At 45.9% G+C, this 19,114-nt stretch overlaps 1 protein-coding gene across 3 annotated transcripts in view; it reads right to left on the bottom strand.

Annotated features, from left to right (window-relative positions):
* Positions 1-19,114, bottom strand: part of col18a1a (collagen type XVIII alpha 1 chain a) — a 275,931-nt gene that overhangs the window by 104,207 nt on the left and 152,610 nt on the right. For all 3 annotated transcript variants that reach the window (XM_055638409.1, XM_055638407.1, XM_055638408.1), the window contains 4 exons: positions 18,237-18,778; positions 11,168-11,245; positions 5,290-5,334; positions 1,227-1,359 (listed from right to left, as the gene is read on the bottom strand). In XM_055638409.1, coding sequence (XP_055494384.1) covers positions 1,227-1,359; positions 5,290-5,334; positions 11,168-11,245; positions 18,237-18,778 — 798 coding nt within the window. The remainder of the gene's footprint in view (positions 1-1,226; positions 1,360-5,289; positions 5,335-11,167; positions 11,246-18,236; positions 18,779-19,114) is intronic.

The raw sequence follows: 19,114 nt of genomic DNA, 5'->3' as shown, positions 1-19,114 counted from the left end.
CAAGACCTCAACTCCAGGTTCAGACAGCTCTTGTTTCACCAGATCTTTAGAACAGACCTGGGCCTTTCCTGTCTCAGGACCTCACACAGAGGGACACAGTGTGTGTGTGAAGTTTGTGGAATGCAGCGCCCAGATCTGTGCAGCAGTTGCAAGATTTAAGGAGTGATAGAGGCACAGAACAAGGTGGGAAGGTTTGTTCTGAGACTTCCAGAGCTTACGTGAGCTACTGACCATCGAGCCAAGGGTGGGGCTGATGTGGGTTGCAGGACTGTACAGGGAATGGGAAACCCATAGAAAGTGCAACACCTTACGCTGTTTTCTCAGTGGGTTAGTGCACATTGCAGTAATAGGGCGCAGGGACCTGGACAGCTCAGTGTTGGGTGTCCTTAGGTTCACAATGGATCGAATGGAAGATGCTGCTTGTCGAGGGAGTGCAATTGTCAGACATAAATGTGATGAAGGCAGAAACCAGAGTTCAGCAGCAGATGCCAGTAGGTTGATCATCCAGTATGTATTCAACCCGTAGGGGTTGAATCTGGCGGGAAATGGGGGGGGGGGGGGAGGTTGATGGGAATGTGGGGAGAATAAATATTTGAATGGATGCTTGATGGTCAGCAGGGACTTGTTTCTGTGAGATACGACTCAAAACTATTTGCTGAGGCAGGGTAAGTTCCAACACACATGCACGTGCAAATACGGAGACAACATGCATGCATAGGCACATATACACACAGTGCCAACATGCACCTGTGCGCACGTTCACGGACATGTACACACACATCCTCCAACATGTACACACACAGTGCTGAACTATTATCTACCTCATTGGTGACCATCAGACTATCCTTGATTGGACTTTGCTGGCTTTATCTTGCACTAAAAGTTATTCCCTTATCAAGTATCTATACACTGCGAATGGCTCGATTGTAATCACGTTTTGTCTTTCTGCTGACTGGTTGGTATGCAACAAAAGCTTGGTACACGTGACAATAAACTAAACTAAACTAAATAAACGTGCACTGCACACAAGCGTAACACATACATACACACACGTGCATAAACAAATACACACACACATATATACATGCTGCATACAAATGTACACACACACACACTCACTAATGTCTCACATGTGTGCATACCCACAAACGCACGCACGCGTATAATAGAAGCACATGAAGCTGTCAGGTGGAGACAGGGCACCAGACCAGAGGAAGACGTCCTACCTCCTCCTGTAGCGTGTACGGCTGTCCATTTGCTGGTCTCCTCGGCAGGTCGCAGTGGCAGGGGTGTCTCTCTGCCAGTGGGAGGAGGGTGAATGGGTGGGTGCTCCGGAGGTTGATAGGAAGGAGGGGTCACCTGATGAAAAACGAGACTTGTTTCAGGGAAGGAATATGGAAAAGGGGTATAAAGTGCAGCGATGAATTGGTCACCTCCCTTCATGTGATGCAGAGGCTGCAAATAAACCGACACTGGGCAAAACCCGTACAATGTTTGGCTTATTTGACTGCAGTGTACATCACAGACAGGAAACACCGGGGACACTCAAACCCACCTCTAGCACCCAAGACCCTCACCCTTCGTACGGCTGTGAGCTGCAGCCTCAGGGCCACACCACCAGCTCCGTCCCAGCTCCCCTTCTTGCCACTCCAACCCAACGTGATCTACATTGTTGGTCCTTCACTGGAGCAGCAACACATCAACCCATGGTCACTGCAGCAGCACATTCACCACAGGGTCCGTGAAGGCACAGGAGAGCCATTACCATCATGGGCCAACTGGCTATAATCCATCATTACCAGCCTGCGCTTATATGGACCCTTGGACAATTTTATGGAGCTAATGGTCCTTAATTAGAGGGAGGCACAGTGGCGCAACAGTAGAGTTGTTGCCTTTCAGCGCCAGAGACTCGGGTTTGATCCTGACCATGTGTGCTGTCTGTACCTGAGTTTGTATGGTTCTCCCCTTGACCTGCGTGGGTTTGTGCCAGGATTTCTGGCTTCCACGTTCCAAAGGCGTACAGATTTATAAGCTAAGTGGCTTAGTATAAATATAAATTGTCTCTAGTGTGTGTAGGAAAGTGTCAGTGTGCAGGTATCGCGAGTTGGCATGGACTCGGTGGGCCGAAGCGTCTGTTTCCGTGCTGTATCTCTAAACTAAACAAAACAATGTTCCCCCAAAGATGTATTGGTATTGATGGGGGAATACAAAGTAGCCATAACAGTACCAGTATCTTTCAGTATCACACACTAATGGTCGGCATCACGTCCAATATCAGCAGAGCTCTCTGCACTTGGACTGGCCCCTTTCTGATGGTGATTAGTGTGTGATCATGGATATGACTTTGGAGAATCCCGGCTGGAGGAGCCAGTTGAACGTTACGTACTGGCCCTGACGGCTCTTAGTGACACAAAGCACGTCAGCCAGGCTGTAATGAGGAGCAGCATGCACCCAGCGACCTTGCTGGGAGACCCGGCCTAAAGCGGAACATTGTTCCCAGGAATGAGGCTGTGGGGCCGGATTTAAAGAGGCCACTGTTGCAGCAGGTGGAAACAGCAAGACCAGCCAAACTGGATGTTGTCCAACACATTCCCCAGACATTTCCTGTTTGCTCCCCAGGCTGGCACCCATGGTACCAAACACAAAGGGAAACTCAGAACGTCAGCGGGAGGCATGGAGAAACAAAGACTGGCTTACACAGTAAGTGTAGGAGCGGCACATTGGAGCGGCTGCCTTACAGCGCCAGAGACACGGGTTCAATGCTGTTTGTATGGAGTTTGTACGTTTCCCCTGTGACCACATGGGTTTTCTCCGGCTGCTCTGGTTTCCTCTCACATTCCAAAGATGTGCAGGTTTGTAGATTAATTGGCTTTGGTAAAAAAAATGTAAATTGTCCCTAGTGTGTAGGATAGTTTTAGAGTGCAGGGATTAATGGTAAGTATGGACTCGGTTGGCCGAAGGGCTTGTTTCCACTCTAGATTAAGTTGTAGGTCCCTGGGTACTAAGCTCCATGAAGGTGGCAACACAGGTGGACAGGGTGGTAAAGAGGTTATTTGGTACCCTTGTCTTCACCAGTCAAGGTATTGAGTACAGGAGTTGAGATGCCATGTTCCAGCTGTATAAGACATTAGTAAGATCATGAGGGGCATTCATGAGATGAATGGTCATTGTCTTTTCCTTTGGATATTAAGATAGTGAAGTCAACATCTAGAGGTCATAGATTTACATTGAGAGGAGAAAGATTCAAAAGGAGCCAAGGGGCAATGTTTTAACACAGAGGATGGAGTATGGAGGGAATGAACTGCTAGAGGAAGTGGTAAAGGTACAAATATGATGTTTCAGAGACTCTTAGACAGGTACATGAATAGAAAAGTTTTAGTGAGTTTGAATCAAACGTGGTAAATGGGCCTCGAGCACATGGGTATCTTGCTCGGTAAGTTGGGCTAAAAGAGCCTGTTTCTTTGCTCTATGAGCTCTCGTTGTGTTGCCTTGTCAGAAAGCTATGCAACATATTGCTGAGAATGTAATCCCAGTCAATACACTAATCACCATCCACTCTGTCACCTAGCATAAACATCAACACATTACACTCTGCCATAAAACGTGTTCATGTATCAGACCAAGGATACATTTCTGAGTATCTTTCTCTCTGTTTCGTTTTATTTTGTAGTGAACAAAATGGCTGCCACAATTCTTTGCAACAATTAAGTGGTATGTCATGTGAAGGAAGGGCTTTGGTGTGTTTAGGTTGGATAGGACACGCTCCATCTGGACGTTCATGCAATCCAGGAGCTAAATTCTAATATTCGGCAGGGTGTTGGCAGGGGTGGGGAAGCAGGACATGAGAGGAGGGGACAGTGTCAAAATTCACTGTTCGAAGAATGTTCTCCCCCAGCCCCCCAAAGTTTCCATTGAAAGCAGCATGTTGTCTGTACCTTCAGTGGTAGGAAAATAAAATGAAGAGAATTCCAGTCCTCGGCCCTCAACCAATCCAAAGGCAATGGCAGATGGAGCCAAGAACAGACAGTCGGCCAGACCACAGTTAAAGAGAAGAGCAGTCAAGGGCACGGTCAAAAGCCAACAACTCTCCAATGGCTCATTCATTCAGTCAAACAGATGACCATATGTTCATCTCAATGCCAGAAGCAACTGTGAGGATCACTATAAATCCAAATGTTCCAGCTTGTGAATCCGAATGCAGCTTGCACTATGTTGGATATTAAGGATTGCTTTGTCCAGTTTATGCTTGACTCTGCCCAGTTTAGCCATGAAAGAACTTAGAGAGCTTCAGAAAGGGTTCACAGCTCACTTTGTTTCACCCGGTCAAATATCGAGATAAAACCAGGTATGAATGACATTGACAGCTGGACAACAGGTTGAAATCACAGCAGTATGTTTCCGTTAGAGGGAATGAATGATTATCTTGCAACCAGGGCTGGGAGAAGGTTGGAAGGGCTATTCGAAACTTGATCAAAGCACAGGTTTAGAGACTTTTGTTTACTAAAGCAAAGAAGTTATCTTAAGATGTTTCAATGGGTTGCATTGCGTACAGGGGCAGTGTGTTCCGAGAGAGGTGAAACCAAGGAAATTGCGCAGTTGAGCAGGGGGTTGTCCATGGAGGAACCTAGTGCCATTTTCCATAGAATGCGTTGGAGACTAGGAGCCAGTTGGTAAGGATAGGGTATCATGGGCAGGAATAAAATGAGATTTGAATGCATTTTGAATAGCCAACAGTTTGTGGAGAATGGTTGATGGGACATGTCCGCTGTAGTAGGTGAGTCTGGAGGTTAAGATATCATGTTCTGGGCATTCAAGTGACAGAGGTGGTGAAGCAGGAACCTAAGTGGAAGAGAGATAAGGGCAGCACTGTAGCCCCGCAGCACCAGGGGCCAGGGTTCACCCTGACCTTGTCACTGTTGGTATGGAGTTTGCACGTTCCCTTTGTGACCGCGCGGGTTACCCTCAAGCGCTCCAGTTTCCTCCCACATCCCAGAGATGTTTGGGTGAGTGGTTTAATTGGCCGCTGTGAATTATCCCTAGCATGTAGGTGAGTGGTAGAGTCTGAGGGCTGTTGATAGGAATAAAAAATAGGATTCATGTTGGATTCGTTGAAGGTCGGCATGGACCCATCTCTATGCTGTCTGAATCTACAGAGAAGTAATTATGTAATATTGCTGCTTTGGTACCCAAGTGATTTGACCATGCTCTGGAGAATTTCCTCAAGGATAACTAAGCTTTTACACTGTGTACTATCCACTGCATCAAAATCTCATCACTTCTCTCCCTTACCATTTGAATTCCTCTTCCAGATCCACTTCCAAAATCACCAGAAGCCTGCAGGGGAGAAAGGCACAAATCACAATCAACACCTCTACATTTCAGTTCCACCTTATGAAGAATTTTAACGCAAACGATTGGCAGCGTTATAACTGACTAAATATCAATCAATTCAAATGAACTACACAGTTACTGAGGTAACCGTCTTCCACCACCGTCGATGCTGCATGACCTGTTGGGTATTTCAGCCTTTTCTGTTCTTTTAAACTCATGACATGCCACAGCGTGCGTGTAACAAAGCTATTTTCTTCTTCAAAGAGCAAACTGCTGCAGGGACTCAGCAAACCTCCACAGATGCTGCCTGGCCCACTGAGATTCTCCAACAGATTGTTTTTTTTAGCCGAGACTCTAACATCTGCAAAGTCTTGTGTCTCTACTATTCCCTTCCTCGTACATTCACAGTAGCGACCCAAACATCCATTCCCCAATCATTTCAGTTATTGCAAAATAAAGATAATATGACTCAGGCAAAATGTTTACGAGGAATTGAGACTATTAACCACAGATGCAGTTGGTTCTTATTTGTAAATGTAAACTGGAATTCATTATTTTCAGTTATTTGACATTTTCGCATTTTCGTAATGTTCCACAACATAAATCCGCTCCACAAACTCCCTGCTCATTGCTGGTCCTCCCTTGTTGTTACCTTTTATCGTAATTCTTAATTATATTGACTCTCAAGTTCTGAATGAGAACCAGCAACTCTGAACAATTGACCACCTTCAGAAAGGCAAGAGATCTAAACCACGCTTACCTGGCCATACTGATGGAATGGCAATCTTGAAAAGCTGTCCACTTTGAAGTTCGCCTCCTCTCTCCGAACGTCACCTATTCCTTTGCTTCATAGATGCTGCCTCACCTGCTGAGTTTCTCCTGTATTTTTGTCTACCATCCCACTTCTAATGGTGGCTTCATGGAGCCTGCCCTCCCCCCCACTTTCCCATTTCCCTTCCCTGCAATTAGAATTCAACATTCCTATTCTGTTCTCTGAAGCCAGATAGAAATTATTGTTTTTATTCAGGTTTATAGCTATAATTTGCAGTGTCTAGTTTGCAAGCTCTCCAGTAAGTGTTTAGTTTAGTTTAGTTTAGTTTAGGTTAGAGATACAGCGTGGAAACAGGCCCTTTGGCCCACCGAGTCCGCGCCGACCAGCGGTCCCCGCACACTAACACTGTCCCACACACCAGGGAAAATTCACAAATTTTACCAAAGCCAATTAACCTGTATGTCTTTGGAGTGTGGGAGGAAACCAGAACACCCGCAGAAAACCCACGCAGTCACGGGGCGAAGGTACAAACTCCGCACAGACAAGCACCCATAGTCAGGATCGAATCGGGGTCTCCGGCGCTGTAAGGCCGCAACTCTATTGCCGCGCTACCACGCCGCTCCTAAATCTCAGTAAGCTGCTTGTTCTAGAACAAGACAGACCGCCAAAACCAGCGGGGAGGGAGGAAAGAGGGAGTAAATGTGTGCAACAGGCAAACCAGAATGTCCACCTTGTGGGTGAGCGTGGGCGGAGTATTCCATGATACTGTGAGAAAAACAGCTGGAACTAGAATCTTGGCAGCACTCAGTATTACTGTGAAATCCATTGCAACGCTCTTCTCACTTGCTTGGAATAGAATCAAAGATCAAGCACTAATTTAGAGAGCACGATGTACACTGGAAATTGTTGACTGAGGATTGTGGTTTATGTAGAACTGATAATTCAAACCTCTTAGCAGGACTTTGTGATACTATTTATTAACCATGTTTTGCACCTACATTTGACTCCTTGCACCTTTGTTTCTGCCCAATGCTTTGTTGATTTGATTTGGTCTTCAGTTTTAGTATCCAAGATTTGGACGGTAAAAGGTAACATGGTAAAAGAGCAAGAGGGAAGCCCCATATCATAGAGTTCAGTAATAAATAATAGACAATAGACAACGAGTGCAGGAGTAGGCCATTCGGCCCTTCGAGCCAGCACCGCCATTCAATGTGATCATGACTGATCATCCCTAATCAGTACCTCGACCCTGCCTTCTCCACATATACCCTGACTCCACTATCTTTAAGAGTCCTATCTAGCTCTCTCTTGAAAGTATCCAGAGAACCGGCCTCCACCGGCAGAGAATTCCACGGACTCACAACTCTCTGTGTGAAGACGTGTTTCCTCATCTCAGTTCTAAATGGCTTACCCCTTATTCTTAAACTGTGGCCCCTGGTTCTGGGTTCCCCCAACATCGGGAACATGTTTCCTGCCTCTAGCGTGTCCAAACCCTTAATAATCTTATATGTTTCAATGAAATACCCTCTCATCCTTCTAAACTCCAGAATGTAAAAGCCCAGCCAGTCCATTCTCTCAGCATATGACAGTCCCGCCATCTCGAGAATTAACCTTGTAAACCTACACTGCACTCCCTCAACAGTAAGAATGTCCTTTCTCAAATTAGGAGATCAAAACTGCACACAATACTCCAGGTGTGGTCTCACTAGGGCCCTATACAACTGCAGAAAGAAAGACCTCTTTACTCCTATACTCAACTACTCTTGTTATGAAGGCCAACAAGCCATTTGCTTTCTTCACTGCCTGCTGTACCTGCATGCTTACTTTCATTGACTGATTAACAAGGAACCCCAGATCCCGTTGTACTTCCCCAAGACTGGTACTGGATATAACACAAGGCATCACCAACCCTACCTGCATGCGAGGGTCAGACACATGTTGGATATTATACAGAGCAACACTAACCCTACACTGTATCTTGGAACAACTAGTGCTGGAATTGCATAAGGCACCACTAACCCTGCACTGCCAATGCCAGACTGGAGCCAAATATGATGCAGGACACCACAGTAAATGGAATAGGCCATTCAGCCCATCCTGTCTGGTGCCCCATTCAAAAGATCCTGGCTGATCATGTATCTTCATGCCACATTCCTGCACTAGCTCCATGTCCAGTAATGACCTTCATATCCAAAAACCTTCCAGTATTGACCCCACTGAGTGATTGTGGACTGTGCCTGCATGGTTTCCTTTATGGTAGATTTCATAAGTTCACACCTTTTAGGCAAAGATGTTTCTCCCATATTTTGAGACTGTGACCCCCTCATTCAATACACCCAAGCCACAGGAAACATCAGCCCCATGTCTAGCCCTAAGAAGTTGGTTTGTTTCAATGAGGTCCCCTCACATTCTTCTTACTCCAGAGAAAAGAGTCCAATTTGTGTAACCTTACCTCACAGGATAAAGACACCTTCCCAGGATCAACCTGGTGAACCTGAATATCCGGCCTAAGATGTGATGACCAAAACATGTACACAAAATTCCAACCCCTCTACAATTACTGTGAAACAGCTCCAGTCTTGTTCTCAATCCCCTTGCAATATAGGCCAAAGTATATAATTTGCCAACCTAACCGCTTGATGAACTTGCATAATAACCTTCAGCACTTCATGACCAAGGACAAGGGTCCTCTCAACACCAATACTGTTCAAATTCAGATTCTATGGCCAAGAGAGCACCCAACAACGCCACTTGCCCAGAAGACTAAGGAAATTCGGCATGTGTTCCATGACTCTTACTCATGCAACATAGAAAGCACAATATCGGGATGTACCGACAACTTCGTTTGGAAGCTGCTCTATCCAAGACCACAAGAGATTGCAGGGAGCTGTGGATGCAGCCCAGATCATCACACAAATAAGCCTTCACCCCACCCCACCCACATCTGTGGAAGCCATTCTTAAATCTGCAGAATATTGGGAGATGCCAATGTATGCAACCACTATTTCCTTTTCATACAGTGTGTAACAGATAATCTGATTCTTGGAATTTATTGATATTCAGTCCCATTGATTTGCCACCTCCAGCGGGATCTGGCCACATCTTTCCATCTCACTGGCCACATCTTCCCCATTTGTCCCTCCCACCCAAACCACCCCCTCCCCTTTCGATTCAGATTTTCAGCATTGCGACAACGAAATGCTTTAGCTCCCCCTCCGTAGTCACTCCCTGGTCAATTTGCTGGTTCGGCAACGGAGAGACCTGTAGCGCCTCCCGATGGTAGGAGGGTAAACAGTCCGTGGTTGGGGTGAGAGCAGTCCTTGGCGATGCTGAGCGCCCTCCGCAGACATCGCTTGCTTTGGACAGACTCAATGGAGGGGAGCGTATGGTACTTTCCCTTACAACCGCAGGAAATGCTACATTTGTGGCTTTACCTCCCCCCCTCCACTCCATCCAAGGACCCATTTCCAGGTGAGGCAGAGGTTCCCCTGCACCTCCTCCAACCTCATCTATTGCATCCGCTGTTCTAGGTGCCAACTGCTCTACATCGGTGAGACCAAGCGCAGGCTTGGCGATCGCTTCGCCCAACACCTCCGCTCAGTTCGCAATAACCAACCTGATCTCCCGGTGGCTCAGCACTCAACTACCCCTCCCATTCCGAATCCGACCTTTCTGTTCTGGGCCTCCTCCATGGCCAGAGTGAGTCCCACCGCAAATTGGAGGAGCAGCACCTCATATTTCGCTTGGGTAGTTGTATGAACATTGACCTCCAATTTCAGGTAGTCCTTGCTTTCTTCCTCTTTTTCCTCCCCTTCCCAGCTCTCCCACAGCCCACTGTCTCCGCATCTTCCTTTCTTCTTCCCGCCCCCCCCCCCCACCCCCACATCAGTCTGAAGAAGGGTCTCGACAAAAAACTTCACCTATTCCTTCGCTCCATAGATGCTGCCTCACCCACTGAGTTTCTCCAGCATTTTTGTCTACTGCCAATACCGTTTCTTTACCAATGCCAATTTCTCTCAGCTCCTCATTCACCCTGGAACTGTTGTTTATCATTACATCCAAGAGATTTTCAGTGGGGCCTTTCAGAAAGACACATACAAAATATCTGTTTACATTTTCTGCCATTTCCTTATTTCCAAATAGAATATTTCCTGTCTCGGTCTGCCAGAGACCCACAGTAACTTTTGTTAATCGTTCTCTTGTTACATGGCTATAGAAGTTTTAACGGATTGTTTTTATGTTTCTCACTTTGTTACTATCTTTAGGACTCAAACAGACATACAGGACAGCACCATTCAACATCACCACTGAAACTCTGGCAGACTTAACCTGCAGCTAGATATCATACAGGACACATTATTTCCACCAGTGTATCAGTGGCAATCTGAAGCCAAATGCAGGTAGTTCTGCTAAAACATGTTTCCATACCGCAAATTGATTACAGTGCAACTGATGGATTAAATATCAGCATTTGCTTCACACGAACCCTGCTGGTTACAGTGGAATTGTGATTGGGAAACATTGCTTAAATCTGTTCTTTGAGCCGGTTCTGCTAAAATGCGACTTCCTATAGCATGAGGTATTTTAGGAGAGTACTTGTCGCATTATAGCAGTATAGCACTACATGTATTACATAGAGCAGCAACAACCTCTCAATGTTTTTGAGCAGGACTACAGCCTGTTATTAGACAGGAAAATACCACCCATAAGGGGTATGGAGAGCGGGGCTTGGAATTCCGCAAATGGTACCTGGTGGGGAAAGTAGAGTAGACAGAAAGACAGGGAGAGGAAGAAGAAGAGAGAGAGAGAGAGAGAGAGAGAGAGAGAGAGAGAGAGAGAGAGAGAGAGAGAGAGGGAGAGAGAGGGAGGGGGGGAGAGGGAGAGGGGAGGGGGGGGGGGGGAGAGAGAGAGAGAGAGAGAGAGAGAGAGAGAGAGAGAGAGAGAGAGAGAGAGAGAGAGAGAGAGAGAGAGAGAGAAGAGTGAGACAGTTAAATGTGAACATTTCCATTATTTCTGCAGCTCTCAAAGGAGGGAGACAGAGAAGAAGGTGGTCGCAATAGATACCTCTCCATCATCGTCTTCGTCACAGTAGTAAACTGCTGCCTGAGGATCTTCCTTTATCTTCAGATCTTTAATGAAACCCTGAAACAAAATGGAAACACTGGGCATTAGATGATTAGAGTCAGTCAGCACATCAACTTTTTTGTGACTGTCAGTAGAGTTCACAGATCTGCACAGGGCCCAACTTGCTTGTTCTTCACTCACAGCGCGTGGAACACAGCGTGCAGATCCATTGTGACGTCATCAGCGAATGGCAACCTTTTTTTAACAGTATTTTCAGATTTTTGAACATTTTCATTAATAACTCGAGAAATAAAGCATGAATTTTTCCGATAAGGCGTTTTGGACTCCATGGCAAAAATCTCTACCGGAATATGTAAGAATGTTACCGTTAGCACGTCGTTTTTTCCAGAAGATGTAATTATACACACACACACACATCCAATATCAGAGTTTTAATAGTTAATAGACCAAGTGGGACCCATTTGGGGGGGGGGGGGGGGGGGGGGGGGGGGGGGGGGGGGGGGGGGGGGGGTGGCCTGCGGTATCTCACACACACTAACCACCCTCCCCCCCCCACACACACTCACACTAACCACCCCACCCCCCCCCCACACATAACTAGCCACCCCCCTTGATATATATATTATATATATTATGATTTGCTCCTTTTATCCCATCCCCCGCCCTATCCACTCACGCATAGCCCCCAACTCGCAGGCACAGCTAGAGAGGGAGGGGGTAGAGAGGGCAGAGAAAGAGTGGGCAGAGAGAGAGAGGGCAGAGAGAGAGAGAGAGAGAGGGTAGACTGCAGAGGTCAGAGAGAATAGAGAGGGCAGAGGGGAGAGAGAGAGGCAGAGGGCAGAGAGGGCAGAGAGAGAGAGGGCAGACAAGAGAGAGGGCAGAGACGGAGATTTTCATTAATAACTCGAAAAATAAACATGAATTTTTAAGATAAGGCGATTTTGGACTGCACAAAAAAATTCTACCGGAATATGTAAAAATGTTGCCATTAGCATGTCATTTTTTCGAGAAGATGTGATTATACACAAACTAACACATACACATGAACAAACAACACATCCCCATGCAAGATTAGAGTTTTAATAGTCAAGTAGAACTAGACCAAGTGGGGGGGGGGGGGGGGGGGGGGAGAGTGGTCTGTGATGTCACACACATACTAACCACCCTCCACACACACACTAACCACCCCCTCAATATTATATTAATATTATTCATTCGCTCCCCTCAATGCGCAGGGGGAGATAGGGGGGGAAAGAGGGGGAAGAGAGGTGCAGGGGTGCAGGGAGGAAGGGGGGAGGGACGGGGAGGGAGGAGGGGAGGTGAGGGGAGAGGGGGGGTGAGGGGGTGGAGGAGGGAGAGGGGGGGAGAGAGAGGGTAGACTGCAGAGGAGGGGGTTGAGAGGGCTGTGTCTTTTGAATAATGGTGGGGAGGAGAGAGAGGTGGGGGGTACGTCACTTGCAGCTCAAGCAAGACGGCAGCAAGCAGACCAATTGTGATGTCATCAGCGAAAGACAGACTTTTAAGATTTTTGAACATTTTCATTAATAACTCGAGAAATAAAGCTTGAAATTTTCAGATAAGGTGATTTTGGACTGCAGGGGGGAAATCTCTACTGGAATATGTAAAAATTTTACCGTTTGCACGTCATTTTTTTGAGAAGATGTGATTATACACAAACAAATAATCACACACACACACATCCAAGATCAGAGTTTTAATAGTTAATAGATAGATAGATATGATATGATAAGAAAACCCACAAGCTCCGTGTTTATATGTACTAGGCCCACAAAATACATTTCAGCGTAAGAATTTGCGATTCACAGCGGTTCCTTCGCTACATTCACAGTGCCCTGACTCCTACGCAATGCTGACAGGCCAAGCCCATTGTTCCCGAAACCCAGCGTGTGCAATGAATGCTCCCTCTCTCCTGCCTCTTTGTCCCTTGTTCAAGCAAAACATTCCACTCTCCCTCGCCTGCAGACAGCTCTCATCCATCGACTCTCCACAAGTACTTAGCAAAGAACCCACATCCCACCCTCCCAGGAACAGCTGTGTTGTTAGATGGGGACCCGATACAGTTGTTGTGATCATGAGGTTATAATTCGGGTTAAAGAGAGGAAACTCCACTTGGCATTGACTGCATTGACTAATTAAGGTTCATAATTTTTAGTGATGCTTCAACTACGCTGTTTTACACAACTCTGCCTCGCTTAGTTATGCCCGGATTGGTCCGCACTGGCTCTGACATTCATCCACCTCCAGTCTTCAGATGAGCCAGTTCCTTCAGCAAATTGTGCTGGATTGTAGCTCTTCACTGACTCACTGCTGCTAGCTTGTGTTTAATTCTTCCAATTGGAGACAGGCAGAAAAGGAAAAAGGTGAAATGCAAGTGGGTTAAGGGGGTACAGCATCAGTGATCGGTTGAAATCACAGGGTTGGATGGGGGATTTATAAAGAACTGCCTTAACAGGCAGAACATGGGCAAAGACGAAGGATAAGTCATTTCTGCACATAGGGTCTGTTCACCAAAGGATTAGGGTAATTAGATTAGAGATACAGCTAGGAAACAGGCTCTTCGGCACACCGTCTGTACCGACCAGAGATCTTACACACACTAGGGCCAATTTACATTTACACCAAGCCAATTAAGCTACATGCTTGTACGTCTTTGGATTGTGGGAGGAAACCGAAGATATCAGAGAAAACCCATGCAGGTCACGGGGGGGTACAAGCTCCATACAGACAGTCCCCGATGTCAGGATCGAACACGGGTCTGCGGTTCTGCAAGCGCTGTGAGGCAGCAGCTCTACCGCTGCGCCACCGTACAGCCCAAGGTAATACCTACTCTTTATACTGAGGGCCCTGGACTGCATGCTAATCATTGACAGGACAGGGAGATGATGGGAATGTGGGGAGAATAAAATGGAATCAATGTAGGATTGGTGTAAATGGGTCTTAAATGGTCAGCAGAGGTGGGGTAGCCATGGAGCCTATTTCCATGCCATGCGGAGGGACATCCCACACATACAGTATATCACTGGAAATGTAATATAGGGACAATGTTTGTTGATATTTCAACCGCATCAGCGGCCTCCCTTGCCTTACGTGCCTTGTCACAAAGAATGGTGGTGAACCTGTCTCTGAAGACTTCAGTGGAAACCTCCGTTTCTGAAGACACAATTGGTAGTCTCTTCAGTCTCTTCTATTTATTGTGAAGGGCTGAAGCTTTTCCTCTTGACACATTCCTGTGACTGACCATCGGCAAAAAGCCATCTTCACTGGCAGGAGGATAAATCTTTATTCAGTGTGGGGCAAGGAAAACCCAGCCATGGTGATGTAGAAACAAAGAACTGCAGGTGCTAGTTTATGCCAAAGATAGACACTAAGTGCTGGAATAACTCAACGGTTCAGGCACTTATAAGTGTTGAGATACTGCCTGACCCGCTGAGTTTCTCCAGCAGTTTATATCTATCTTCAGCAATGGTGATACCTACATAACATTTTAAGGCACTCTTCCAATCAGCACAGAGGAAATTTGATCTGTTATTTTACCACATGTCATGGTGGGTGTTTTATGGAGGGATCACTGTTGTGGAAACAGGATGACTGACCCTTAATGAAATAGCAATGAGTAGAAACAAAGAATGACAGAATCTGATTAATACACTAAAGGACATCAAGTGCTGGAATAACTCAGCAGGTCAGGCAGCATCTCTGAATCAGCATCAGACTGAAGAAGGGTTTCGGCCCGAAACGTTACCTATTTCCTTCGCTCCATAGATGCTGCTGCACCCGCTGAGTTTCTCCAGCATTTTTGTGTGCCTTCGATTTTCCAGCATCTGCAGTTCCTTCTTGAACACCATGAATAGGTTATGTTTCAGGTTGAGACCCTTGTTCAGAGAACATCACCTACCCATGTTCTCCAAGTTGCTGCTTGACCTGCTGAGTTACTCCAGCACTTTGTGATCTTTTAAATAGCAATGAAGTTATCTCAAGCCAGGGAGGATTCAGTATCTACAAGAATGAATGAGGAGCAGTACATGGTGATCTACAGTCAGGGTTTGGTGGAAGTTACATCCTAGAACTACTCACCATCCTCTTTTTCTGCATGGTGAGGAATAACCAGCAATGGAAAGAGTGAATGAACCAGACAGTGTTAATGTGAAAGTTTATATTCTTCTTCAATTGATAAGCTGGGGAGATGATGTCAATGTCTGAGGCAAATGCATTCTTTGAAAAAGTCCCATCAGTGGATTGGGTATACTGCTTCTATCCCAACCTTTCCCCAGCTTGACTGCAGCTACACTAGCATGGTCGTGTAGAAATAGCTGCCTCGCCAAAGGCATGACCTTGGCAACATCACTGTAGGCGTATACATTAATTTCAGCAAAAATTGTTTCGCACAACCAAAGCAAATTTACTTCCAATATATTTACTTACTTAAGCACCACCTTCAAGCAACTAAAACACTGAACAATCAAAACACACACAGTGACTTGTGTTTTATCGATTCAACAGCAAACATAACAAAACAGTTGAAATTCCAAGGATTAAGATTACGTGGTCAACAACAGTGAATTTGCCTTTTTTTTTCTTCTGCAATTGAGCATATCCAGATTTCCCATTAGTTGGTGGTGTATGCCTCTGCACTGAGGAGGCACAGTGGTGCAACTGATAGATCTGCTGCCTCACTGCACCAGAGACACGTGTTCAATTCTGACCTCTGGTTCTGCCTGTGACTATGTGGACATCCTCAAGGTGCTCCAGATTCCTGTCATGTCGCAAAGGTCTGTGTATTACCCCAGCATGAAAGATAGAATGAGAATTAAATGGGACTAATGTAAATGGGTGGTTGGTGCAGACCAATGGATGTTTCCGTGCTGTATCATCTGTGTAACTATAACTCTACTTGATAAGCAAGGGAGTGCAGGATTGCCAGAGAGAGACATGAATATGGAATGAAAGTTACAAGCAGATCAGCTAAGATTTTAAATGGTGGCATGGCCTTGAGGAGCCAAACGGCCTTCTCCTGCACCTACATTGCATCCTCGTAAGAACGTTGTACAGGCATTTCTGGACAATGCTAATTGTGAACAAGGAGAGCTTGCTATGTTGCCTGACAGGAGGATATTTAAACAACTGTGCACCTTACTATGAAATAGGCAGGAGTTCTCATCATCACATGTCAGATGAATGAGAATATTAGCTGTGTTTCAACTGGTGTCAGCCCTCATCCTCAAGACACAAAATTCACGGTTTTAGTTTCCATTACAAAGCCTTGAACCTGTAATACATCATGGCTGGCACATTTCCTTGGTTTTACAGCTGTGGAGTAATCTTTCTGGTGAATTAATGGGGCTTGGTATTATCTACAGATCAACAAAGAGAGTTCTCTCTAATCCAGGCCAATATATATCCCTTGACATTAGGTAGACAATCTCCTGTTATAATCTGAAGAAGGGTTTCGGCCCGAAACCTTGCCTATTTCCTTCGCTCCATAGATGCTGCTGCACCCGCTGAGTTTCTCCAGCATTTTTGTGTACCTCCTGTAATAATCACCTTGTTGATTTGGAGCTGTGCATTGTGCCACCTATTCCCAGTACAACAGTAACTTCACTTCAAAAGTGCATAATTGCCTCAAAAATGCCATAGGAAGTCTTTCAGAAATAGACTGCTATTTAAAACTCAGTCTTTTTGCTGAGTAAATTAGTGTGCATTCCAAAACAGAGTAACATTTGTGTTTTTGCACCAGCTACTTATCTAAAAAATATCACTGTCAGACATTCTTTGTTCGTATTTTTGCACTGTCCCTGAAAAAGGACAACAGAGGTGCCCCTGTCATGGGCAATTTGAAGTCTTCTGCAGTGAATTTAACTGCAGCCCCATTTACATGCCAAAGGAACACATCTGCAACTTGGTTCATCCATGAAGCGATGAAATATGACAACCATGACCACATCATAGTCCAATCACAATGGTCTATATAATGCCGTTAGCTAATTAGAGGAAGTCTAATAAAAGGAGCTCTTGTCTCTGGGCAAGAAGTGAGTTCTAACAGAGATCTGTAAAGTTATGAAAGTTTTAAATAGCGGCAAATGTGGAGAAGAGGCGCAGCTTGTAGAGCCCACTGCTTCACCGATCGACGACCCGGGAATAATAATAACCTCGGGCACTGTCACTGCGACCTCCCTGACTACGTGGGTTTCCCCGATGTTCCCGTTTCCTCCCAAATCTCAAAGGCATGTGGTAGGGAGGTTAACAGCCCACTATAAATTGTCCCGTGTGTATAGAATCTGGGGAAAGTTGATGGGAATTTAGAGTGCATAAAATGTGATTAGTGGAAGATTAGTGTAAATGGGTGGTTATAGATCGGTGCACTTTAGTTTTAGTTGTAGTTTTAGAGATACAGCACAGAAACAGGCCCTTCGGCCCACCGGGTCCGTGCTGACCAGCAATCCCCATATATTAACACTATCCTATATACACTTGGGACAATTTTTACATTTACCAAGCCAATTTACCTACAAACCTGTACGTCTTTGGAGTGTGGGAGAAAACTGAAGATCTCGGAGAAAACCCGCGCAGGTCACGGGGAGAACGTACAAACTCCGTACAGGCAGTACCCGTAGTTGGGATCGAACCCGGGTCCCCGGCGCTGCAAGCGCTGTAAGGCAGCAACTCTACCACTGCACCACCATGCCCACTTAGTGGGCTAAAGAGCCTGTTTCCATAATCTGAAACTAAATGCCACTCTTACTGAGACAGCCAATCATTTGGTATTGTTATTCTGTATTCCTTTGTCACTCTCTCTACTAATGGAAATTAACCTATTTATTTTCTTTCCCTGTTTGGATGATCAATCTTAGGCCTGAGACATCGACTGTTTCACTCTCCACAGATGCTGCCTGACCCGCTGAGTGTTTTCCATCCTTTTCTGCTTGGCATTTCAAATACGAGGAAATGCAAAGGGTGGAACTGACTGCTCTGTGCTATAAATCCTCGGCTGCGCTATGCATTGCATTCTTACATAACAGCGAGTTCTTACCAGAAACTTATCTGGATCTGCACCACCAGCCAGGGCAACAAAGACGCCGGAGGAGTCATCGATCTCCATTTTGTCCGGCGACCTTTCAAATAGAATGGTTCTGTATTCCTTGCAGTTCAAGAAGAGGGTAACCCGGTCATCTATCACGCTTATGGCGATCTTGGTCCACTTGTTGGTCAGCTGCTCCACCAAGAAACTGGCTGCCTCATTGGAATGTTGTGATCCAGGCTCGGTGTAGTAGAAAATGATCTTCTGACGTCCATTCTGGACCTCCGAGAGCTTCGCCCCCACGTAGATGATAATCTGCCTGGCATCGGTGATGGCAAACAGGACGCCGCTTCTCGTGGATGTCGGCTTTATTGTGAAGAGCAGCGAGAAGTCACGGAAGAAGGGGTTTTGGAAGTGGGCTTTAGCCTGTTGGCCGGTGTTCACATCTGGCCCAAAGTGGTAGAATGGTTCCTGGTCAGTATCGTACATGATGGTTATCTTTTGAGGAGGAGGGTCTCCTATCAACTGGAGCAGAGACACAGAGTTGGCATCATCTATAGAGGAGTGAAAGAAGAAAAGAAACCGGATTTAATAATCAAAGTAGCAAGACACAGGGCAAGGAAGCCTTCACACTATCTTCTCAACACTGGCTTCTTCCCCCACCTTCTCATAGATGCCTGAAATCCCTTGTTTCAGTGATGAAGAGAGACTCCCTTGGTGGTTAAAAAAAAGTATACTCACCAGCATGCTTTCCCTAGGCTGTGAGTAGCCAGAGCCTCAAAGCATTTTCTTTTCATGGACCTTGAGGCATGGAGACTAACACACACTCACGCTCTAGTCACATCTGTAACTAGTCACTTTTGTACTAATTGGAGGTTGAACATGGTACG

This window comes from Leucoraja erinacea, chromosome 7 (assembly GCF_028641065.1).
Source record: "Leucoraja erinacea ecotype New England chromosome 7, Leri_hhj_1, whole genome shotgun sequence".
NCBI lineage: Eukaryota > Metazoa > Chordata > Chondrichthyes > Rajiformes > Rajidae > Leucoraja > Leucoraja erinaceus.
The sequence above is the reverse complement of the archived record's forward strand: the minus strand, read 5'-3'. Positions and strand labels throughout refer to the sequence as shown.